General features: G+C 42.7%; 1 protein-coding gene and 1 long non-coding RNA gene across 3 annotated transcripts; one reads left to right on the top strand and one right to left on the bottom strand.

The window, feature by feature from the left end:
- Window positions 1-1,559: 1,559 nt before the first annotated feature.
- On the bottom strand, window positions 1,560-24,588 carry LOC110492254 (AMP deaminase 1). 2 transcript variants are annotated; one of them, XM_021566419.3, is made up of 16 exons: window positions 24,294-24,419; window positions 17,291-17,302; window positions 16,247-16,412; window positions 13,872-14,037; window positions 13,155-13,320; window positions 12,815-13,037; window positions 8,251-8,380; window positions 7,279-7,473; window positions 6,904-7,035; window positions 6,660-6,823; window positions 6,262-6,388; window positions 5,843-6,006; window positions 5,566-5,686; window positions 5,277-5,450; window positions 4,960-5,070; window positions 1,560-2,107 (listed from the first exon to the last, which is right to left on the bottom strand). In XM_021566419.3, exons 1-16 carry the CDS (start codon window positions 24,313-24,315, stop codon window positions 1,952-1,954), a joined length of 2,229 nt encoding a protein of 742 aa, XP_021422094.1. In that variant the 5' UTR covers window positions 24,316-24,419; the 3' UTR covers window positions 1,560-1,951. The 2 variants fall into 2 exon arrangements, with proteins under 2 accessions (XP_021422094.1, XP_021422095.1); XM_021566420.3 differs by lacking the exon at window positions 17,291-17,302 and having other exon boundaries at window positions 24,294-24,588.
- On the top strand, window positions 23,278-25,596 carry LOC149976929 (uncharacterized). The gene is made up of 3 exons (XR_016487378.1): window positions 23,278-23,535; window positions 24,609-24,713; window positions 25,026-25,596. It is a non-coding gene; the product is annotated as an uncharacterized LOC149976929 (long non-coding RNA).
- The last annotated feature ends 33 nt before the right edge of the window (window positions 25,597-25,629 follow it).

Here is a 25,629-nt window from a genome sequence, read left to right as displayed (position 1 = left end):
CCGTGCCGCTTTGTGGACAAAGGCTCCCATTTTTGGGGCGGAGAGACAAGTATCTTGTCAGTATATCCATAATCTTTGCTCAAAACGTATTGTAATGATACAGGCAGCGAGCAGGTCTCGAACCCTTGACCTTCTAGCCTGAGGTCCGGCGCGCTTTCGACTGTGCCGCAAAAGCATGCTCGTGCGTCGATTTTCGCGTTTATAAACCCAGGGTCGTTACAGTATCTAGCTACAACCAGCAGGTGTAAAAGAAAAAGCACCCTTGATCTGATAGTTTCAACCAGATTGGCTGAACGCGATGCACACCATCCGGAATTAACATTTAGCCACTAGCATGGTGCTGGAAATGGTGTTTCATATGGAAAGCATTAATATTTTCCCCGTTTTATTTTTCTTATCCCCATTAAATAAAGTTTCTGAGGAAATTGAAGCCTATGCAGCCTGAACGTTTAATGTTTTAGGTACTAACTGGTACACTAGGGATAAGAATGTATTGTAAAATGAAACGACTCAATATCGCTATCGGCCTTGGGATAGCTAACTCATTGATCTTGCTTTGTAGTATACCTCTCTGATCGCAGGCCTGCCATAATTTATTTGTAAATTCATGAAGAGAGGAGTTGTGCTGTTTACATCCAATTAAGATTATCCTAACCAGGATATTTAATTCCATAGATTAACTCAACGAAAATATATCAATCACACCGTGCATGGTTTGTTGGTGAATTAGCTGAAATTAAGATCATTCTTAGGACTTTCTTTCAATAACACCAGCACTTATTTTTTATTAATTGATTGTGACAAAGGATCAGCAATACGTTACTGATCATTAGTAGCAGCTCATCAGCAAATTAAACATGAGACCAGATAACGGGGACACCAAGCAAAACGCCTAATCTCTGACAGTTAATATTTTGCTTTACTTTTAATTCACTGAATATATTAACGTTACCAGTGTGTTGCTTTCGAGGTCCGCTTGCAGCAAACCCAACTTCTTAAATAGCAAATCAAGTACTGTAATGTAGCAAATTAGACCTGTTCCCTGGGTTTAGTTTTCGACATCAGTATTACCTATATTTTCCGTCTTAGTTGACTCATTACAATTGTTTCCCACAGAAGCAAATCACGATGCCTTCTAAATCGGGCGTTCCATTTCAGTCGCTAGTTCGCGAGCGAGCTAGTTGGCCACACACTAGTCCTAGTTAGCTGATTAGCCGCTATCACCAAAATGTCTTATTTTAGACCAAAAAATTATGTTTTCTTCCAACTACCGTCCACCAATCTTGGACAGCAAGGAATAAGCTGGCACCAAAAAATTAGCTAGTGGCACAACTCGAACCAAATGAGAGTTTTTAGGGGGCTCCATATTGATCCTGGGAGCTAAAACGTCACCAGCTCCTGCTGTCATCGACGACCGGATGGAGGAGGCAGATTGACACAATCACAGGAATATGTCATTTGTATCCCCTCTGAAATAAGCAATTGACCGGGCAAGGGCATCAATTTAAGCAAATCAATTCAGTCATGGTTTGGTTTGACAAAAGATATTCATACAGAAATCAAATTAAACCATTTGGCATTTTATTTATTTGTTTTAAATCCTTATTGTAATTGTGTCATCCCACAATATGGCACATTAAGCATGAAATGTGTTTTCACATAAACAAGTAAAAGAACAGTGAAACCAATTAAATGAAAAGATGGAATACATCATACAGGATGATCACTATATATGCAACATGTATGTTACATTTATGTTAAATTAAACATATGTTACATTTAACGGAGTTGAACACAGCCACAAGATAACACTAAAAGCACACGACCCATTCTAATAATTAGACCATGTGGTTTGCCATGGAGAGAACACTAGTACACAATAAGGGTTTGTCTTAAAGAATCGATACATTTAGCAGGGGCTGTCAACATAAAACATTAAATCTAAGATTTATCAGTCAGTCTTCAGACCCTCCTTGATGAGGTTGAGCTCATAGCACAGTGTCTCGTAGCGATAGGCCATACGGATCTGGGCGACATTGGTCTTGCGGATGTCGTTGCCCTCAGGGCCCTCCTTCAGATAGTCGGCACCCAGAAAGTGAGTCTTCTCCTGTAGATAAAAACCCAAGGCAACAAGGTTCAGACAAAATTTAGCCATGGCAGTCTACGACAGTGTTGTGTAATCCAACACATTGCTTTATTGTGTATTGTAACGTAACAAAATGCTTGACAAGCCTGAAATTAACCATGAATCATGGCATGTCTTGGTAAAAAATATTTACAGTTGAAGTCGGAAGTTTACATACACCTTTGCCAAATACATTTAAACTCAGTTTTTCACAATTCCTGACATTTAATCCTAGTAAAAATTCCCTGTCTTAGGTCAGTTAGGATCACCACTTTATTCTAAGAATGTGAAATGTCAGAATAATAGTAGAGAGAATGATTTATTTCAGCTTTTATTTATTTTATCACATTCCCAGTGGATCAGAAGCTTACATACACTCAATTAGTATTTGGTAGCATTGCCTTTAAATTATTTAACTTGGGTCAAACGTTTCAGGTAGCCTTCCACAAGCTTCCCACAATAATGAGTGAATTTTTGCCCATTCCTCCTGACAGAGCTGGTGTAACTGAGTCAGGTTTGTAGGCCTCCTTGCTCGCACACGCTTTTTCAGTTCTGCCCACACATTTTCTACGGGATTGAGGTCAGGGCTTTGTGATGGCCACTCCAATACCTTGACTTTGTTGTACTTAAGCCATTTTGACACAACTTTGGAAGTATGCTTGGGGTCATTGTCCATTTGGAAGACCCATTTGAGACCAAGCTTTAACTTCCTGGCTGGTGTCTTGAGATGTTGCTTCAAATATATCCACATACTTTTCCCACCTCATGATGCCATCTATTTTGTGAAAGGCACCAGTCCCTCCTGCAGCAAAGCACCCCCAAAACATGATGCTGCCACCCCCGTGCTTCACGGTTGGGATGGTGTCTTCGGCTTGCAAGCCTCCCCCTTTTTCCTCCAAACATAACGATGGTCATTATGGCCAAACAGTTCTATTTTGTATCATCAGACCAGAGGACATTTCTCCAAAAAGTACGATATTTGTCCCCATGTGCAGTTGCATACCGTAGTCTGTCTTTTTTATGGCGGTTTTGGAGCAGTGGTTTCTTCTTTGCTGAGCGGCCTTTTGGGTTATGTCAAATCAAATCAAACTTTATTTTTCACATACACATAGTTAGCAGATGTTAATGCGAGTGTAGCGAAATGCTTGTGCATCTAGTTCAGACAATTCAGTAATTTCCAACTAGTAATCTAACCTAACAATTTCACAACAATTACATTAAACACATAAGTGTAAAGGAATTAATAAGAATATGTACATAAAAAAATATATGAATGAGTGATGGTATAGAACAGCATAGGCAAGATGCTGTGGATGGTATAGAGTACAGTATATACATATGAGATGAGTAATGTAGGGTATGTAAACATTATATAAAATGGCATTGTTTAAAGTGGCTAGTGATACATTACATCAAGATGCAGTAGATGGTATAGAGTACAGTATATACATATGAGATGAGTAATGTAGGGTATGTAAACATTATATAAAATGGCATTGTTTAAAGTGGCTAGTGATACATTACATCAAGATGGCAAGATGCAGTAGATGGTAGAGAGTACAGTATATACATATGAGATGATTAATGTAGGGTATGTAAACATTATATGAAGTGTCATTGTTTAAAGTGGCTAGTGATACATTTATTACATCCATTTTTCCAGTGGCTGTAGTGGAGTCAGTATGTTGGCAGCAGCCACTCAATGGTAGTGATGGCTGTATAACAGTCTGATGGCCTTGAGATAGAAGCTGTTTTTCAGTCTCTCGGTCCCAGCTTTGATGCACCTGTACTGACCTCGCCTTCTGGATGATAAGCGGGGTGAACAGGCAGTGGCTCGGGTGGTTGTTGTCCTTGATTATCTTTTTGGCCTTCCGGTGACATTGGGTGGTGTAGGTGTCCTGGAGGGCAGGTAGTTTGCCCCTGGTGATGCGTTGTGCAGACCTCACTACCCTTTGGAGAGCCTTATGGTTATGGGCGGAGCAGTTGCCGTACCAGGCGGTGATACAGCCCGACAGGATGCTCTCGATTGTGCATCTGTAAAAGTTTGTGAGTGTTTTTGGTGATGTCGATATAGGACTCGTTTTACTGTGGATATAGATACATTTGTACCTGTTTTCTCCAGCATCTTCACAAGGTCCTTTGCTGTTGTTCTGGGATTGATTTGCACTTTTCACACCAAAGTACGTTCATCTCTAGGAGACAGAACGCATCTCCTTCCTGAGCAGTATGACGGTTGTGTGGTCCCATGGTATTTATACTTGCGTACTATTGTTTGTACAGATGAACGTGGTACCTTCAGGCATTTGGAAACATACTTGTGGAGGTCTACAATTTTTGTTCTGAGGTCTTGGTTGATTTCTTTTGATTTTCCCATGATGTCAAGCAAAGAGGCACTGAGTTTGAAGGTAAGCCTTGAAATACATCCACAAGTACACCTCCAATTGACTCAAATGATGTCAATTAGCCTATCAGAAGCTTCTAAAGCCTTGACATAATTTTCTAGAATTTTCCAAGCTGTTTAAAGGCACAGTCAACTTAGTGTATGTAAACTTCTGACCCACTGGAATTGTGATACAGTGAATTATAAGTGAAATAATCTGTCTGTAAACAATTGTTGGAAAAATGACTTGTGTCATGCACAAAGTAGATGTCCTAACCGACTTGTCAAAACTATAGTTTGTTAGTGGTTGTGGTTGAAAAACAAGTTTTAATGACTCCAACCTAAGTGTATGTAAACTTCTGACTTCAACTGTATATATATATACTGACAATAAATTGTGGGTCTCTGAAGCAGTGTATTGTTTATCCTGTTTGTCGTCTGTTGGGTTTGTTACCTCATTAGACAGGCCACTCTGCAGCACACTATTCCTGGAGATCTCACACATGTCACAGGTGCTGAGCTTGAACACCTGAGCTGCAATGGCGTACTCCTCCATCAGGGGCTCCTGAGGACACAGTCAGAGCAGAGTGAGCTGGGCATCTTGCTTACTCTCTATCAACCATTGCCATTTTGAACTTAAAGGTTAAACCAATGAACCCTAGGTCAGTTGATTGGCACGAAATGCACCAACATGAACCAAGAGAGCCCCAAACATACATATCATCCTACACAACACAGACAGTACCGAACGGGAACCCAGTTTGGCCTCACCTTGGTGTAGTGGAACTGCATAGGGTCATCAGTGGACAGGGAGACGATCAGGCCCTTCTTGAGGAACTCCAGAACAGGATTCTTGGCATACTCCAGGAAGAGACTGTTGTTGCTGAGTGGAGACATGGCAATGGGAATCTGGGCCAGGAAGTAGAGGTACTGCAACACGGGGCTCTGTTGGGTGGGAGTGTTAAATACAAACATCAACATTAAGACCGTAGGAGTTAGTTGTGTCATGTGTTGATGGTGCCAAAGAGAGAAGGCTATTTTGTTTGGCGAGGTTACTGACCTTCTTGAGATTGAGGCCGTGAGAGATGTTGTCAGCGGTCATGAAGGAGGCCAGCAGATGGGTGACGGCTCCAGCCTCTCCACAGTGGGGCCTGAACTGGAAGGTGTTCATTCCCCTAGCTCTAGGAAGCAAACATAAACACAGACTCAGAGACAGAATGATGGCCATGCACTCTAAGACACTGATAATGACACGGGTGTATCATGTTTGATTTGTACTTTTTCTGAAACAATTTCTTGAAGGACATGTGGATTGTGATTTGACATGTGATACTCACTTGCGTAGCTGGTTGATCATAGTGATGTTGGCATACATGTAGTAGATGTAGTAGCTGTAGGAGGGGTTCTTGACAATGTCCCACTCCTCTGGCTTGGGGCTCTTGGTGCAGAACATGTGACCACTGTGCTTGGACTCGTCATCCACACTGTCGAATCCTGTCACCTACAGAATAGAGAAAGATGGAGAATTAAGAGATTGCCTTGAAATTCAATACTTTTTCGACATACCAATCTTTCTTTTTATAAAGTGATTGAAAATGTCAAATTTAAAAAATCTAATTTCTCCCTTCTGAAAACATTTCCATCAAGGCTGGAGAACAATCATGAATTAGGACATTCGAGTGAAATACCCCTTGAAATTATAAATAAAACATGTAAACCTCCTTTATCCCTGGTCTCTCATGCCAGTCTTACTCACATGCTTGAGGAAGATGCTGAGCTCAGGGTTGGCGTGGGGTTCGATGGTGGCCTGGAAAATAGGCATGAAGATGTTCTCCAGCATCTTTCCAAAGTGGGGCACAAAGTTCCTGCCTCTAAAGATGTCACTGAGGTGGAAGTACAGAGAATGAGCAGTTAGAAGTTAGTCAGACATTATTCTAAATGCACAAATATCATTATTTAGAGAGGCGTTTAAAAATATATTCTGTTCAGGTTTTGTTTTTTACTTTGAGTGCCAACATGACGCTCATAAAATAGTATAATTTTTTACTGTGTTTGCCAAACAAGTATTTCTAACACGTCCTGAAGAATCTAATCGTAAAAAGGGTACAGAAAGAGGGAAGTACATTCACTGATGAACAGAGGGATAGAACTTACTAGATCCTGGGCACTTGAATCATCCACTTGAGTTGAGGGGAGAAGACTCTATGCTTGTTGAACCAGCCGGAGAGCTTGGTCCACTCGTTAGGATTACAGCCATAGATGGAAAGACGGGGCTCAGCATATTGGTACCTGGCATCCTCCAGGTCAGATGCCACTTCCTGGGTGCGAAAAAAAACGGAGAATTAGTAATTAAGCAGTGTTTACAAAAGGGATACTAACTCAGCCATAGCAGTCTAACCTTAATGATCCTGGCAAAGTACTCTCCGTCGATGTGGTTCTCTGTTTTCATGTACAGGTCACGCAGCTCACTGGCTCCCACAGGGTTGTACTTGGCATTGAACTTGTCAAAACGCTGAAAGGTTTGTCTGCCCTTGAGAGAAGAGGGTGAGAGGAGCATGTAAGACCAGGGAATGTACACACTGGCAATGGAAAAATAATACAAATATCAAAGCTGCATATTGTTTCACTATATGCATTTGACTATATAAGCAATCTACGGCTTCTGCCAAGAGGTCTGGAACTTTATTACACAGGAGGTCGTATCACACTTTCACTTTGGCCACAGGACTGCATTTCCCCTTTGAACGCTACACTAGCTAGAGGTAGGACTCACAGCGTGCACATCCAGGGAATCGACAGTGAGATCATAGGGGTGTAGGTTGAGGTTGGCAAACAGTTCCTTCATGGTCACATCTTTGCCCTTAATATTTTGCACTACACGGTCAGCGTCCACCCTGTATGACTTCTTGATGAAGCGCAGGAGGTGCTTCTGGTTCATGCAGGCAGCTGCATGGATGTGGGTGTCTACCTACAACAGCACACACAGGAGTTATGAGAAAAAATAGTTATGAGTTACTTACAAGTTATTATGAGTTCTCTTTGTGGTGTACTGACACTGCTTGAACAACAGGGGGAGCAGAGCACACAACATGTGCTATTTGCAAGCAGAAGCGGAAGTCGCACCCAGGTTGTAGGAAGTTAAAGTAGCCTACTCTAAAGCCCATAGACGTCTTTTGCATTCACAATTATAAGATATCTGTTGAAAGGTCTTTTTTGTAATTTTGTTATTGCTGTCATTTTTATCAATGAAATTAAACTGGTGTAACAGGGTGAATATTTCCCTGTGACAGGCAGTTCTTTTCAGTGTTGAATGTGCTCTGCGATTGACCATGTCTAGGGCCCAAATGTCTAGGTGCAGAAATGGAGGCACTGTGCTTTTACGTTCATGACTAGGGAGGATACAGCTTATGTCAAATTGATGCCAAAAATGTGTTTTTTTGCCAAAAATGCCAAAAATGTGATTTTCCTAACTTTAATCTAATTCTCCTAACCGGCTACAAAAAGTACACTCTGACAAACTGTATACTACCTAGTCAAAACCTGCTTTTACCGGTATTTTCAGAATTATCCACTATTGTTGCTACAGGCAGAAAATCCTAGTAATTGTTCTGTAATTTCCAATCAATAAATCAATGTCTGGTTATGCATGTGTGTTAAGCCAGCACCTTAACCATTACACCAAGAGGTTTTATGTTTAATAAGCTAGGCCAATACTAATATGTTTTGTAAGGTGGCAGCTATCTACCTTCCTGCAGTTGTAGAAGTCCCTATGGGGGTTCAGCTTCAGCTCCTTCATCTCCTCCATCTCGTTCAGCATCTCATGCACGTTGAACTTGGACATGAGGAACTTCAGACGACGGTGACTGTATGTCTTACTGCCACCCAGGAAAGACAGACATAAATGTCATGTGGATCTTGTAAAGTTGTTAGGCATTTCATGGTGTGATATGTAGTCCATATGTTGGATCATTTGTTCCAGACCAGCCATAAGGCTGCATTTACACAGGTAGCCCAATTCTAATCTTTTGCCCAATTATTGGCAAAAGCTGATCTGATTGGTCAAAAGACCAATTAGTGGAAAGAAAAAAAAAGATCAGAAATGGTCTGGCTGTGTAAACGCAGCCTAGGTCACTTGATGCAAGTGTTTAAGCAGGGTTGGATCAAAAGCCACCACATACACACTACTGTGACTCTGCTGGGTTGGAGTTAACCTCGCTCCCAGGCTATTGCACACAGCACATATTACCAAATTCATAGATGCTAAGTACCTTTAGCGTCTATTGATGACGGTATCCTCTTCTAGGGAGACTTATGTGTTAAAATGCTCGAAGCTCTGTCTGAACATGAACACGCATAGCTCGAAGCTCTGTCTGAACATATCTTTAATATCAACGAGAAATCATTTTCAAAAAAACAATTACTACACACCTTTATAGAGTTAGGACCTTAAGGAGTAATGGTAGGCTCGCCTACACCCCTTAAGAGTACATTCTTGGACTAAGTGCAGATAAGCATAGGACACAGTACCGTGAGCTCAGTTGGTAGAGCATGGCACTTGCAACGCCAGGGTTGTGGGTTTGACTCCCATGGGGGACTCGTATGAACAAATAGGAAAATGTATGCACTCAAAGTCGCTCTGGATAAGCACGTCTGCTAAATGACTAAAAATGTAAAAACATCAACGTTTACAAGTTAGCTTAGTGGGAGTGACAACAGAATTCAATGGGCGTGACCTCACTGATTAAAGTATTTGTAATTATATTAACGAATCACACGACTGCTTGGCGTGGCTCCAAATGGAGGCAAGACCCAGGCAGGAACTTGTGTTGCGCACAAGACACGTACCGGGGAGGGTGAAGAGGAAGGGGTTGTGGGAGATGATTGGTTGGTAGATTAAGCCAATGCCTGTGTGTCAGGAGTTTCTCCTGATCATTCTGTATTGGTGATCCCGAGGGGTTTGTGTTGATTATACGGAGATTGTGACAGTTGGTTAAATGGCATCCCTTGAGAAGGCAAGATCAAGATGTATGTCAGGATGTCAGTGCAGTATTATCATAAAGAGACGCATACTTGTCAGTGCAGTATTATCACAAGGAGACATATACTTGTCAGTGCAGTATTATCATAAGGAGACGTATGCTTGGAATATGGAGGAGGAATGGAGGGAAAAAGACAGGCAGAGGAGGTCTAAGAGAGAGAGGGAGGAAGAGGGTGAGCTTGAGTAGGTTAAAAATAGCAAGAAAAAGGGAGATGGTTTTTTAAAGAAGAATGGTAGAAAGTGTAAGCAGAGTGAGCTGAAGACAGGAGGACAAATGGAAGTGAATTAGGTCAAAGTATCGGAGCCCGAGGCTTGCGCTAAGGGTCAGGATAAAATGAGTCTGTGACAGTAGGAGTGAAGTTTTTGGAAAAAGTGGCCCCTGGCCTTTTGGCTGATCCATTTGTGGTTTCAGGGTGCGTGAGTTGGGTGCTGTGGAATTGGCGAGGGTAACCAGAAGTGGTCTTTTGATAATTGTTTGTGTTTCTGCTGGTCAGAGGCAGAAGGTGCTCCGCATTAAACTAATGGGGGCAAAAAATTTGAATTGTTTTGATCTCGAGAAAAGGGTACCATTGAATGGAGTAATTACTGGGGTAGCAGGACATGTAAAAGTTGACCAACTGAAGGGGAAGATTCCCAGAGTTTGTGATGCTCTTCGCAGACAGGGTGGCGTGAGTGGTGAAACAAAAGAGTCATTGTCTGTTCTTTTGAATTTTGATGTTGAGTCTTTGCCCGACAAAGTGATGTTAGGATATACAGTGGGGCAAACAAGTATTTAGTCAGCCCCCAATTGTGCAAGTTCTCCCACTTAAAAAGATGAGAGAGGCCTTTAATTTTCATCATAGGTACACTTCAACTATGACAGACAAAATGAGGAAAAAAAATCCAGAAAATCACATTGTAGGATTTTTAATGAATATATTTGCAAATTATAGTGGAAAATAAGTATTTGGTCACCTACAAACAAGCCAGATTTCTGGCTCTCACAGACCTGTAACTTCTTCTTTAAGAGGCTCCTCTGTCCTCCACTCGTTATCTGTATTAATGACATCCGTTTGAACTTGTTATCAGTATAAAAGACACCTGTCCACAACCTCAAACAGTCACATTCCAAACTCCACTATGGCCAAGACCAAAGAGCTGTCAAAGGACACCAGAAACAAAATTGTAGACCTGCACCAGGCTGGGAAGACTGAATCTGCAATAGGTAAGCAGCTTGGTTTGAAGAAATCAACTGTGGGAGCAATTATTAGGAAATGGAAGACATACAAGACCATTGATAATCTCCCGCGATCTGGGGCTCCACGCAAGATCTCACCCCGTGGGGTCAAAATGATCACAAGAACGATGAGCAAAAATCCCAGAACAACACGGGGGGACCTAGTGAATGACCTGCAGAGAGCTGGGACCAAAGTAACAAAGGCTACCATCAGTAACACACTACGCCGCCAGGGACTCAAATCCTGCAGTGCCAGACGTGTCCCCCTGCTTAAGCCAGTACATGTCCAGGCCCGTCTGAAGTTTGCTGGAGAACATTTGGATGATCCAGAAGAAGATTGGGAGAATGTCATATGGTCAGATGAAACCAAAATATAACTTTTTGGTAAAAACTCAACTCGTCGTGTTTGGGGGACAAAGAATGCTGAGTTGCATCCAAAGAACACCATACCTACTGTGAAGCATGGGGGTGGAAACATCATGCTTTGGGGCTGTTTTTCTGCAAAGGGACCAGGACGACTGATCCGTGTAAAGGAAAGAATGAATGGGGCCATGTATCGTGAGATTTTGAGTGAAAACCTCCTTCCATCAGCAAGGGCATTGAAGATGAAACAGGGCTGGGTCTTTCAGCATGACAATGATCCCAAACACACCGCCCGGGCAACGAAGGAGTGGCTTCGTAAGAAGCATTTCAAGGTCCTGGAGTGGCCTAGCCAGTCTCCAAATCTCAACCCCATAGAAAATCTTTGGAGGGAGTTGAAAGTCCGTGTTGCCCATCAACAGCCCCAAAACATCACTGCTCTAGAGGAGATCTGCATGGAGGAATGGGCCAAAATACCAGCAACAGTGTGTGAAAACCTTGTGAAGACTTGCAGAAAACGTTTGACCTCTGTCATTGCGAACAAAGGCTATATCACAAAGCATTGAGATAAACCTTTGTTATTGACCAAATACTTATTTTCCACCATCATTTGCAAATAAATTCATAAAAAATCCTACAATGTGATTTTCTGGATTTTTCTCATTTTGTCTGTCATTGTTGAAGTGTACCTATGATGAAAATTACAGGCCTCTCTCATCTTTTTAAGTGGGAGAACTTGCACAATTGGTGGCTGACTAAATACTTTTTTGCCCCACTGTATAAGTTATCCTGTACGAACCTTTGTGCTGAATACATTACATTGTTACAGGTGTCAAGCTTATGGGCATGTGTCAGCAGTGTGTAGGAGGGAGGTTCCTAGGTGTGAGAAGTGTGCAGAAGGGCATGAGACAAAGGAATGTATAGCATTGGGGAAAGTAGTGGTATGTGTTAATTGTAGGGGTGCCCATGGGGGTGGGGGTCAGAAATGTCCTGTGTGAGAGAGGCAGGCTGAGGTTTCCAGGGTTAGAGTAATGCAGAAGTTGTCATATGCTGAGGCAGTGAAGAAAGCAGAGGAAGATGGGTCAAAGAGGAGGGATCCTGGGAGGAGTGGTGTGAGTAGTAGATCTGTACCAGTACAGAAGGATAGGACAACAAGTGATATATATTATTCCGTAAGATTGGATTTTTTGCATTTACAGCAATGGTTATCAACTGTCCTGCAGGGATGGAACGTAAGTCACAGAAAATTGAGGTTGTGGTGGCAGCTGCAGAGAGGTATTTGGGTGTGCGAGACTTGACATCAGAAGAGTTACAGAGTGTGTTAAGTGGTGGTGTCCCATCCTTTCAGGTTGTTGGCCTGAGGTAGGACTTAATCGATTTAAATAGTAGAGAAGTGTGGTGTCCTTTTGTATTATTTGTATTTTTTTGTGAGTGTAGTGTTAGATGGTAGGGTACTTGTTTATTTATTTATTCTTTCAAGCAAAGTATAAGGGAGTTGTACTCCAGTCTAGTAGGTGGCGGTAATGCAAAATGTATATGATGCCAACCGCCGTTAAACCTCATCGAATAAGTTCTGTATTGGCTAACCAAGGCCAAGTTTTTCGCTTTGGTCCACCAGACTCTTCGCATTTGGCCGGAAGTGTCTTGTAATGAGATTAGGTTGGAGTTGACCTCTCATTGTGCAGTAAAACTCACGTTGGGCCCTGTGCAATCAGAGCAATGAGGAAGTTCATGTCGTCGATGAAGGTTTCGTAGTGGGGGCCGGGCATGTTCTCGATGGGTTTGTGTTGGTCGGCCTCTGCTGCGTCTTTGTACACGTAGATGACACCGTCCTTCATACGCGCTACCCAGCTCAGGTTTTCGGGCAGGAACTTGGTGTTGAAGGGGTCCTCGCCCTCCTTGGGTGGGGATGTGAAGACTGGCAAACAAAATGGTAGCTGTTAGATACTTTCTTGGCAGTAATCATCTGTCACGAGAAACTACTGCATGCATACCCCAGACATTTACATTCACACTTGCCAGCCTATTCACTTACCTGGTTGCACGGAGTGTTCAGGCTTAAAGGGCTCTCCCTCAATGTCCCTCAGGTACTGGGATGTGGTGAGGGGGAAGCGCTGGTAGGCCAGCCTCATGTACTTCTCTCTGATGGTCAGAGCACGGTACACACCCTTACAGGAAAGCTCAAAGTCATCCATGGTCACCTATGAGTAGCGAGGGGAATGATGGAATAAGTGCCCTGTTCCAATACTTTAAAAAAAAAGCATCCTTCCATCCCTTGAAGTAATCACTGATCTAACACAAATGGATAATTGTCAGCAAGTTGTCAGTTTACAATGGGACCAAATAATTTGATAATATTCATAAGTGGGTTATGTAGTAATGCTTAAGTTGGCAGAGGGGAAAGTGAACAGTTTGATAAGCAGGCCCCACGTCCTCCTAATGATTTCTGCTGTGGGCTCCTAGTCTCCAGTGTAGAGGGATCTATTCCTTGAGGGGGCTTCCCTACAAGAGGTTAATGACCCAGACCCAGAGACACATACTAGCCATAGTGGTCAAGTTCACACCTGAGCCACAAGACATTTACTGCTATTTGAGGGGGAGAGGGAGGAGGCAGCATAGATAGTGTGTTATGTATGCATTTATGAGCGGGTCCATCCTGTTGGACCAGGTCTCTCTTGCAAAGGGGATTTGATCTCAATAAGTCTAACCTGGATAAGAGAGAAACATAGGCTACATAGCTAAGATATATTACCCCAGAGGCGTAGTCTCCAATGATGGCCACTCTCTGGAAGTCAGGCACTTCTAGGTAGGTTGGGGTGTCCATCAACACCTCCGCCACAGGTGCCAGCACCTTCCTGGCCTGGTCACTCATGGACGGAGGCAAAGTCATGGTGCGACACTTTTGTAGTCTCTTCTTACTGCCGAGCAACAGGGGAGGTGCGACAGACAAAGAGTGGATTTAGTGATAAGGTAAAGGGCGAGACATATTGGACATGCCTGGTACACCCAAATTGATGACATATGTCACCCAGCTGAGACGAATGGATTCGGTTCAGTCAGTTATACCGTCGTCCTGATGAGCCCATCCCAGCTAGTTAGTTTATGCTGATTAGCTGGCTTGGCAACAACAGCAGAATGGCGCTAGATAAAACTGATAATATAAAGTGATATTTAGTTCAATCGGCGAGGGAGAAATAACTTGTATTGGTCTCCATCTGGATATCACCGTGACATGCCAATTAAAAGTTCTACAGCTGCACCTTCAAGAGCATCGTGACCGGTTGCATCACTGCCTGGTATGGCAACTGCTCGGGATCTGACCGTAAGGTGCTACAGAGGGTAGTGCATACGGCCCAGTACATCACTGGGGCCAAGCTTCCTGCCATCCAGGACCTATATAATAGGCAGTGTCAGAGGAAAGCCAATAAAATTGTCAGAGACTGCAGTCACCAAAGTCGTAGACTGTTCTCTCTGCTACCGCATTGCAAGTGGTACTGGAGCGCCCATTCCAGGACCAAAAGGCTCCTTAACAGCTTCTACCCCCAAGCCATGAGTCTGCTGAACAATTAATAAAATGGCCACCGGACTATTTCATTTGACACTCCCTCTCCATTTGTTTTGTACACTGCTGCTACATTGACACCCCAACCTACATGTACAAATGACCTCAACTAACCTGTACCCCAACACACTGACTCGGTACCCCTTGTAAATAGCCTCGTTATTGTGTTACTTTTTGAGTTTATTTGGTAAATATTTTCTTAACTCTTCTTGGACTGCACTGTTGGTTAAGGGCTTGTAAGTAAGCATTTCACAGTAAGGTCTACACTTGTTGTACTCGGCACATGTGACAAATAAAGTTTGATTTGATTAAAGTTTGATTTGATTAGCTAACGTAACGACAAGCTGGTGCGAATGACCAGTGCAAAGGTCTGTTTTCGAAGTGCTTCCCACTGGGCATTTGTATCACGTCGCTGGCGGTAGCTAATGTCATTAGAACGACTGACTGAATTGAATTTGTTCATCACCATTCAAGCGTGACATAGAGCTTGTTGTAGTCCTAAAAAACAGAAACGAGTTACCTCTGGTTCGTTCAGCCATTCCTATGGTTTTTGAGATAAACGCCGAGGTTAACACAGGCTTAGGAAATCTTAAGTTTTGTCCTTTAATATAAGTCAGTTACCATGACCTTTATGAATTATGAAGCCTTTGTGCTTTACGTGCTTTTCACAATTATGTACATGCTTCAAAATTCACAAAAAGTTACGTTATCTGATGAAGATGATCATAGAACAAAACGTATAAGATCTAAGCCCGTGTTTACCACAGAAATGAAGGCTATTCCATGAGAGAAATTTACAAGAAACTGATGATCTCGTACAACGCTGTGTACTACTCCCTTCACAGAACAGCGCTTTATCAAACTAGACACTCGAATGTACTTGTGCTCTTGCTCAGTTATGCACCGGGGCCTCCCACTCCTCTTTCTATTCTGGTTAGAGCCAGTTTGCGCTGTTCTGAGAAGGGAGTAGTACACAGCGTTGTACGAGATCTTCAGTTTCTTGGCAATTTCTCACATCGAATAGCCTTCATTTCTCAGAACAAGAATAGACTGACGAGTTTCAGAAGAAAGTTATTTGTTTCTGGCCATTTCGAGCCAATAATTGAACCCACAAATGATGAGGCTCCAGATGCTCAACTAGTCTAAAGAAGGCCAGTTTTATTGCTTCTTTAATCAGAACAACAGTTTTCAGCTGTGCTAACATAATTGCAAAAGGGTTTTCTAATGATCAATTAGCCTTTTAAAATTGTAAACTTGGATTAGTTAACACAACGTTAACACAACGATTAGTTAACACAACAGGAGTGATGGTTGCTGATAACGGGCCTCTGTATGCCTATGTAGATATTCCATTAAAAAAATCTGTTGTTTCCAGCTACAACAGTCATTTACAACATTAACAATGTCTACACTGTTATTTTAATGGACAAAGAATGTGCTTTTCTTTCTATAACAAGGACAAACTTTTGAACGGTAGTGTATATAAGTTGATGAAATGCCATGTGCGTCCACTTATATCAGGAGTAAACCCTCTATTTCACATCTTCCTCTCTGCTAATACTCACCGTTTCTCAGTATCTTCTTCAGTCTGCAGGTGGTAGGCCATTTCCTGTTTAAGGATGGGACAGTCATCTTGCTCTTCAAACAAGGAAATCTCATCACGGACGCCCTCACCTTTGGTCTCAGATGCAAAGACTTCCTCTGCAAAGGCACGCATGTGCTCATCGGTCTCTGGCAGAAACATTTACAAACGTGTTACAAACCCCGTTTTGCTGTAAGGTAATACAAGTTACAAGTTACTAAGTGTGCACTTTTCTTATGTCATATGCCATATCACATTTTGTTTCCCAAAAGCTTTTAAGTGCACTACACAGGACATGATGCAATGAAATGGACAACATGGAGCGCTGAAACAAGCACTGAACATGAAACAAGCCATCAACAGCATAGATACAACAGGTGTGAATGATCAAGAAAGCTAGGATGGTCAAATCCATCATGATTTAAATGATTGCTTGAAATGATCTTGTAAACAACAAGGTAGTACCACAGAGGGAAACATTAGACATACCTTACTGCAGTTGAAAACACTCTCCAGCAGCGCATGCTTTGTGTGTGTATAAGACCAAGCAGAACTTGGTCCAACGTCAACTCCCACAGCTCTGATCACTAGCTTGGACTGGTAACACAAGGTTCCATGCACACAGAGCTACAGTAATCCAGCACAAACAATAGGGCCCGACGACTCACATAAACACTCAAAGGCTTGCTCTACTGATACATCAAATATATACAGTACAAAAAAAACAGCCTTCTAGAGCCAAACAAGATAAAAGAGGCTGTGATACTACACAACTGCAGAAACTCTTGGCCTATCTTGTTCATGGAGTCAGAGTATCTCTGGACTCAACAAGGCCCAGAAACCTCATGCACCATCAGACTGATACAGTTATTGACTCATTCATTTGTCTAGCATCCACTGCAAACTCTATTCTATGACAAATAAGTGAGTGAATGAATGTTGGCAGTCACACATTTCAATGGTGGGACATAGACGCAGGGTCAGGCTACTCTAGGATTGCTGTCTTCTTCTCACCCTTCATACTTACTTTGACCTGATACTGCATTCCACAGCAGGAGAGAAGAGGATAAACCAAAAGGCAACCAATGAAACAAAATAAAAGTCAGGTTACGGATTAAATGAATGAGTTAGATAATGTTAATACACATTAAAATGAATGAGACACCCTTCCCTGGTCTGTTTTATTTGATCAAACGACGGAAAACCCTTTCCCCATTTAGAGATGCAACATGTAACCATCCAAGGATTCAGCATGAGATAATGAACATAATGAAAGTCAATTGAGTTAACTCATGAATGTGTTGATAAAATACTAACAATGAATCACAACATGACTGAAAAGACACAACAAAATCATCTAAAGTGGCAATGGATGTTTATCGAGGTTAAACATTAATTAACAAGCATGAAATTACTTACAGAAGTAAGTAAGGTCATTGTTTTTGGTAGAATATGAATCACAATATTTAGGGAACATGTTACGTTTAAATTAAGGTTATTGCAAAACAGTATGTCTTGGTTCTAAAATAGTGGTCAGTCAGACACTGGTTAATTTCTAATGTTAGATGGTTCCTCCTCCCCCTGACAGTAGCATATGGGCCAAGATTAACTGTAATCTATGGTTTGTTTGTTTGTTTTTTACCAGCTATTAAAAACTTAAGTTAAATTTAGCCAATGCTAGATAAAATCAAAATGATAGGGGCATGCATTCAATTTTCTAAAATCCATGGCCAAATTATTTCAAATCAACTTGGTTTGATGTGGTGATTTGGCCTTTTCTTATTTTTTTTAAAAATTTTATTTTACATTGCATGAATGTACCCCTATGAATGTACCCCTATGGAATGTACCCCTATGAATGTACCCCTATGAATGTACCCCTATGGAATGTACCCTTATGGAATGTACCCCTATCACTTACATGGAGTTTTAGCTAGCGTTGGCTAAAGTTAGCTGAAGTTTGTAGTAGCTGTAATGAAAACCGAACTATGGATTACAGTATCTCCTAGCCCATAGACTACTTTCAAGGTGAGGAACCATCCAACGTTGAGTTGTAAAATACTGAACTTCTCCTTTAAACCCAACTTTTAATATAGATTCTCTATTGAGCATGCATTTTAGTCTAGTAGTAGGCTTAACGGAATTATTAATGTTGTATCTCTAAGATCCATGCAAAGAGTAGAATCATCCATGAGATTCCCAACATTCAGGGAACGGGGGAAAGAAAACATTTACTCATCCCTTCACAGCACAAACAAGTCTGGAGAACCAAGAGCATCGTGTCTGTTGAGTTTCCTGTCATGCATTCCCATGTACAGTGACTCACTGAGACAGGCCACCTTTGATTAATTTATTCTCTATACCCCCTTATACTCAACTGGCGGACCGGATCCGGACCCAGAACAGGGTCAATAGGCCGGTAAATAAAACAATTAAAAATAATATAAACACACATTAGACATGGAAGAATGCATAGAATTGCAGAAAATGAGCTTTAAAACAATAACATTTTCTCTCCAACAAAAGGGGTGTGAAGAGTTTGGGGTTGCATGGGTTGGCGAGGTGGGGGTCTGTTACTACGCCGATAATTGACATTATCCATCCAGACGTTTGCCACCTAGGAAATGTGTGTGAACGGAACTTCTCAAATAGTACTTGAGTACTCCTGCTCTATACGTTATCCTTGGATGAAGAAAAAATGTTTTTAATCTGTTTCACCTCTCTTGTGCTTGTCTCCACCCCCCTCCAGGTGTCACCCATTTCCCACATTATCCCCTGTGCATTTATATCAGTGTTTTTTGTTGGTCTGTTGCTAGTTTGTCTTGTCTCGTCAAGTCTACCAGCGTGTTTTATCCCGTGTGCTTTTTCTCTCTAGTCCCTGTTTTCTAAACTCAGCAAAAAAAGAAACGTCCTCTCACTGTCAACTGCATTTATTTTCAGCAAACTTAACGTGTAAATATTTGTATGAACATACCAAGATTCAACAACAAAGACATAAACTGAACAAGTTCCACAGACATGTTACGAACATAAATGGAATAATGTGTTCCTGAACAAAGGGGGGGTCAAAATCAATAGTAAAAGTTAGTATCTGGTGTGGCCACCAGCTGCATTAAGTACTGCAGTGCATCTCCTCCTCATGGACTGCACCAGATGTGCCAGTTCTTGCTGTGAGATGTTAACCCACTCTTCCACCAAGGCACCTGCAAGTTCCTGGACATTTCTGGGGGAATGGCCCTAGCCCTCACCCTCCAATCCAGCAGGTCCCAAACGTGCTCAATGGGATTGAGATCCGGGCTCTTCGCTGGCCATGGCAGAACACTGACATCCCTGTCTTGCAGGAAATCACGCACAGAACGAGCAGTATGGCTGGTGGCATTGTCATGCTGGAGGGTCATGTCAGGATGAGCCTGCAGGAAGGGTACCACATGAGGGAAGAGGATGTCTTCCCTGTAATGCACAGCATTGAGATTGCCTGCAATGACAACGAGCTCAGTCCGATGATGCTGTGACACACCACCCCAGACCATGACGGCCTCTCCACCTCCAAATCGATCCTGCTCCAGAGTACAGAACTCAGTGTAACGCTCATTCCTTCGACGATAAACGCGAATCCGACCATCACCCCTGGTGAGACAAAACCGCGACTCGTCAGTGAAGAGCACTTTTTTCCGGTCCTGTCTGGTTCAGCGATGGTGGGTTTGTGCCCATAGGCGACATTGCTGCCAGTGATGTCTGGTGAGGACCTGCCATACAACAGGCCGACAAGCCCTCAGTCCAGCATCTCTCAGACAATTGCGGACAGTCTGAGCACTGACGGAGGGGTTGTGCATTCCTGGTGTAACTCGGGCAGTTGTTGTTGTCATCCTATACCTGTCCTGCAGGTGTGATGTTCGGATGTACTGATCCTGTGCAGGTGTTGTTACACGTGGTCTGCCACTGCAAGGACAATCAGCTGTCTGTCCTGTTTCTCTGTAGCGCTGTCTTAGGCATCTCACAGTATGGATATTGCAATTTATTGCCCTGACCACATCTGCAGTCCTCATTCCTCTTGCAGCATGCCTAAGGCACGTTCACACAGATGAGCAGGTTGTTTTTCAGTAGAAAGGCCTCTTAAGGTCACAGTTATGAAAACTAAATTGCCTACCGTCTGTAAGCTATTAGTGTCTTAATTGAACAAGCATGGGAAACAGTGTTTAAACCCTTTACAATGAAGATCTGTGAAGTTATTTGGGATTTTATGAATCATCTTTGAAAGACAGGGTCCTGTAAAAGGGACGTTTATTTTTTTTGCTGAGTTTAGTTCTTTTAGTTTTGACCTTTCTACCTGAGCCTGCCTGCCGTTCTGTACATTTCTGACACTGCCCTGGATTACTGACCTCTGCCTGCCCTGACCCCGAGCCTGCCTGCCGTTCTGTACATTTCTGACACTGCCCTGGATTACTGACCTCTGCCTGCCCCGACCCCGAGCCTGCCTGCCGTTCTGTACATTTCTGACACTGCCCTGGATTACTGACCTCTGCCTGCCCCGACCCCGAGCCTGCCTGCTGTTCTGTACCTTACTGACTCTGCCGTGGATTTCTGACCTCTGCCTGCCCCGACCCCGAGCCTGCCTGCCGTTCTGTACATTTCTGACACTGCCCTGGATTACTGACCTCTGCCTGCCCCGACCCCGAGCCTGCCTGCTGTTCTGTACCTTACTGACTCTGCCCTGGATTACTGACCTCTGCCTGTACCTGTCATTTGCCTGACCCCTATTTTGTTAATAAACATTTGTGAATCGAACTGTCTGCATCTGGGTCTTATCCTGAGCCTTGATAGTACGAACTGGCCATGACTGACTCAACAGACTCGGACCAGCTCCGCAACGCCATCTCCTATCTAGGAGCATCACTGGGAGACACAAGGAGTTACTTCGAGATCTTATGGAAGGATTCCAGACCTTGGCGGAATGCCATGACCATGCCTTGAATATATTGCTGGAGCAATTCTGCAGATTTTCTGTTAGGCAACAATGCCCTCTTATGATTAGAATTACACTCAGTAACTTGTTAGTCTTACAGGGTGCTGATGGTGATGATACAGTTCTATTCAGAACTGGTATTCCAAGGAAGACATCACATGACCCAGCTGTTTAACATAATGTTTGGATAACAATAGCCTAAGAACAAAAAATATCAGAAATGGGCTACTTGTCTAAACACAGCTTAAAAGGCATCACACACATACAGTTGAGTCGGAAGTTTACATACACTTAGGTTGGAATCATTAAAACATTTTTTTCAACCACTCCACAAATTTCTTGTTAACAAACTATAGTTTTGGCAAGTCGGTTAGGACATCTACTTTGTGCATGACACAAGTCATTTTTTCAACAATTGTTTACAGACAGATTATTTCAATTATCATTGACTGTATCACAATTAAAGTGGGTCAGAAGTTTACATACACTAAGTTGACTGTGCCTTTAAACAGCTTGGAAAATTCCAGAAAATTATGTAATGGCTTTAGAAGCTTCTGATAGGCTAATTGACATCATTTCAGTCAATTGGAGGTGTACCTGTGGATGTATTTCAAGGCATACCTTCAAAACCAGTGCCTCTTGGGAAAATCAAAAGAAATCAGCCAAGACCTCAGAATTGTTTTTGTAGATCTCCACAAGCCTGGTTCATCCTTGGGAAAAATTTCAAAATGCCCGAAGGTACCACGTTCATCTGTACAAACAATAGTACGTAAGTATAAACACCATGGGACCACGCAGCCGTCATACCGCTCAGGAAGGAGATGCATTCTGTCTCCTAGAGATGAACGTACTTTGGTGTGAAAAGTGCAAATCAATCCCAGAACAACAGCAAAGGATCTTGTGAAGATGCTGGAGGAAACAGGTACAAATGTATCCACAATAAAACGAGTCCTATAATGACATAAGCTGAAAGGACGCTCAGCAAGGAAGGAGCCACTGCTCCAAAACTGCCATTAAAAAAGCCAGACTACGGTTTGCAACTGCACATGGGGACAAAGATCGTACTTTTTGGAGAAATGTCCTCTGGTCTGATGAAACAAAAATAGAACTGTTTGGCCAAAATGACCATTGTTATGTTTCGTGGAAAAAGGGGGAGGTTGCAAGCTGAAGAAAACCATCCCAAACAGGACGCACGGGGGTGGCAGCATCATGTTGTGGGGGTGCTTTGCTGCAGCAGGGGCTGGTGCACTTCACAAAATAGATGGCATCATGAGGAAAGACAATGATGTGGATATATTGAAGCAACATCTCAAGACATCAGTCAGGAAGTTAAAGCTTGGTCACAAATGGGTCTTCCAAATGGACAATGACCCCGAGCATAATTCCAAAGTTGTGGCAAAAATGGCTTAAAGACAACAAAGTCAAGGTATTGGAGTGGCCATCATAAAGTCCTGATATCAATCCTATAGAAAATGTGTGGGCAGAACTGAAAATGCGTGTGCAAGCAAGGAGGCCAACAAACCTGACTCAGTTACACCAGCTCTGTCAGGAGGAATGTGCCAAAATTCACCCAACTTATTGGGAAGCTTGTGGAAGGCTACCTGAAACGTTTGACCCAAGTTCAACAATTTAAAGGCAATGCTACCAAACACTAATTGAGTGTATGTAAACTTCTGACCCACTGGGAATGTGATGAAATAGATAAAAGCTGAAATAAATAATTCTCTCTACTATTATTCTGACATTTCACATTCTTAAAATAACGTGGTGATTCTAATTTTTTACGAGGATTAAATGTCAGGAATTGTGAAAAACTGAGTTTAAATGTATTTGGCTAAGGTGTATGTAAACTTCCGACTTCAACTGTAGTGGTCCACATCCATGTTCAATATAACATATAGTCATGTCTATATGTTACAGAAATACTGGACCTGGGAAGACTCCCCAACACTCTGAAGTATTTTGTAATTTTGGATTGCTTGTCCATAGGTAGAGGTTCAAATTACGCCTTAATGACTTCGTATTAAAGCTGTCAAGCCAATTCTCTGCCCACCAATTATAACGTCAGAGTGGTACTGACAGACAAACAAGTGCCTCAATGGGAATTTATCACCTGAACAGTTGGCTAGTCTGTGCTCATGACCTGGTGCGACTGGATTTGTCAGTCAACATATCAAGGCTTTCTGATATTGAGTCAAATTGAGATTAGGAACTTTTATCCTTTATAAATCTTTACAATTAACATTTCTGAATGGATTGTCTGAAAGAAAAATGATTCTGACAAAACACGAGGGGACAAATCAGCAGAGGTAAGTGACCATCAAATTAGAGTTACCAACACATATTTAGAGTTTGACGTTCACAATAAAATATGGGTAGTCTATTAAAGGTCAACTGCCCTTTACTGGCCTATATGGCATCGATAGGAGCCAAACATTTATACTAGTGTCAAAATGTACTACAAAGTGTAAATAGGATCATTTTGGTCGTAAAGTCAGTCTCGTCCAAAACGGAGTATGGTTAGTCACTGCTTCATGACTTACTTGAGGATTTGGTTTGGATGACAATTATGTCAACAATTAATTCCCCCTTTTGCCTATTAACATGTGTGGTGGTTTTCTGTTAAAAGACAACTCAGGTTCGCTTTGCATGGCCCGGTGCCCCGGGTGGGCAGAGACCTCTCCTTAGGATGACCAATGGAATGGTCAAAAATAAGCAAACCCAGCCCACCCAGGTCACGCAAAATGAACTTGCTAGCATTTCTTAATGATCATTGTTGAAACACTAGGTTTAATCAGGAAGTGCAGTCACCCTTTAATAACAAGCTTTTAAATAAATATAAACCCTGGAAGATTATGATTAGAGCGAGAAATCATTGTACTTGAATAAAGGCTATTTACGAAAGAACTACGTTTTCATATATAAAATACTGCACTCTGGAAATCTGTGTTCTACTGGCTACAATGCCGCATGACAGGACTACCAACAATCTCAGGCCTGGGCATGGCTTGGAAGTGGGGCAGCAGTCTGTCAATACAAAGGCAGTGGCACCCACCAGACGACTCACCTGGCATATTGACTTTAGGCATGGTTCCCTTCCACAAACTCGATCCCTGAGGACTGGCAAAGCTGGTCAGCTACTGGACTGGTGTAGCGGGAAGTGTGGAGCCCTCTGCCTCTCCAATGCAATATGAAACTGTGCTTGCGCTGTGTAACCAGAGCTTGCTGTGCCCACACTGGATGCATGACAGAGGATTCCGCGTCACCACTCTATTTTAAGTTTTAACATGCCAAGTCTCACTGACTAGTACACATAGCGGGAGAGAGGGTGAGGGTCTGGTGTTACAAGTTCAAAAGCACACACTCATTTGTGTCACTTTAGTGGGTTGAGTCACTGGCGTGATCTTCCTGTCCGGGTTGGAGCCCCCCATTTGGTTGTGACGTGGCGGAGATCTTGGTGGGCTATACTCGGCCTTGTTTCAGGATGGTAAGTTGGTGGTTGAAGTATCCCTCTAGTGGTGTGGGGGCTATGCTTTGGCAAAGTGGGTGGGGTTATATCCTGCCTGTTTGGCCCTATCCGGGGGTATCGTCAGATAGGGCCACAGTGTCTCCCGACCCCTCCTGTCTCAGCCTCCAGTATTTATGCTGCAGTAGTTTGTGTTGGGGGGCTAGGGTCAGTCTGTTATATCTGGAGTATTTCTCCTGTCTTATACGGTGTCCTGTGTGAATTTAAGTATGCTCTCTCTAATTCTCTCTCTCGTTCTTTCTTTCTTTCTCTCTTTCTTTCTCTCTCTCGGAGAACCTGAGCCCTAGGACCATACCTCAGGACTACCTGGCCTGATGACTCCTTGCTGTCCCCGGTCCACCTGGCCGTGCTGCTGCTCCAGTTTCAACTGTTCTGCCTGCGGCTATGGAACCCTGACCTGTTTACTGGACGTGCTACCTGTCCCAGACCTGCTGTTTTCAACTCTCTAGAGACAGCAGGAGCGGTAGAGATACTCTGAATGATCGGCGATGAAAAGCCAACTGACATTTACTCTTGAGATGCTGACCTGTTGCACCCTCGACAACCACTGTGATTATTATTATTTGACCCTGCTGGTCATCTATGAACATTTGAACATCTTGGCCATGTTCTGTTATAATCTCCAACGGGCACAGCCAGAAGAGGACTGGCCACCCCTCATAGCCTGGTTCCTCTCTCGGTTTCTTCCTAGGTTTTGGCCTTCCTAGGGAGTTTTTCCTAGCCACTGTGCTTCTACACCTGCATTGCTTGCTGTATGGAGTTTTAGGCTGGGTTTCTGTACAGCACTTTGTGACATCAGCTGATGTAAGGGCTTTATAAATACATTTGATTTGAGATCACATGATTTGATGTGTGTGTGGATCCATTTCCATCATGC

The sequence above is a fragment of the Oncorhynchus mykiss genome, chromosome 16, assembly GCF_057628025.1.
Source record: "Oncorhynchus mykiss isolate SJ-2025 chromosome 16, ASM5762802v1, whole genome shotgun sequence".
NCBI classification, from domain to species: Eukaryota; Metazoa; Chordata; class Actinopteri; order Salmoniformes; family Salmonidae; genus Oncorhynchus; species Oncorhynchus mykiss.
Note: the sequence above shows the minus strand (reverse complement) of the source record. Positions and strands in the feature narration are given on the sequence as shown.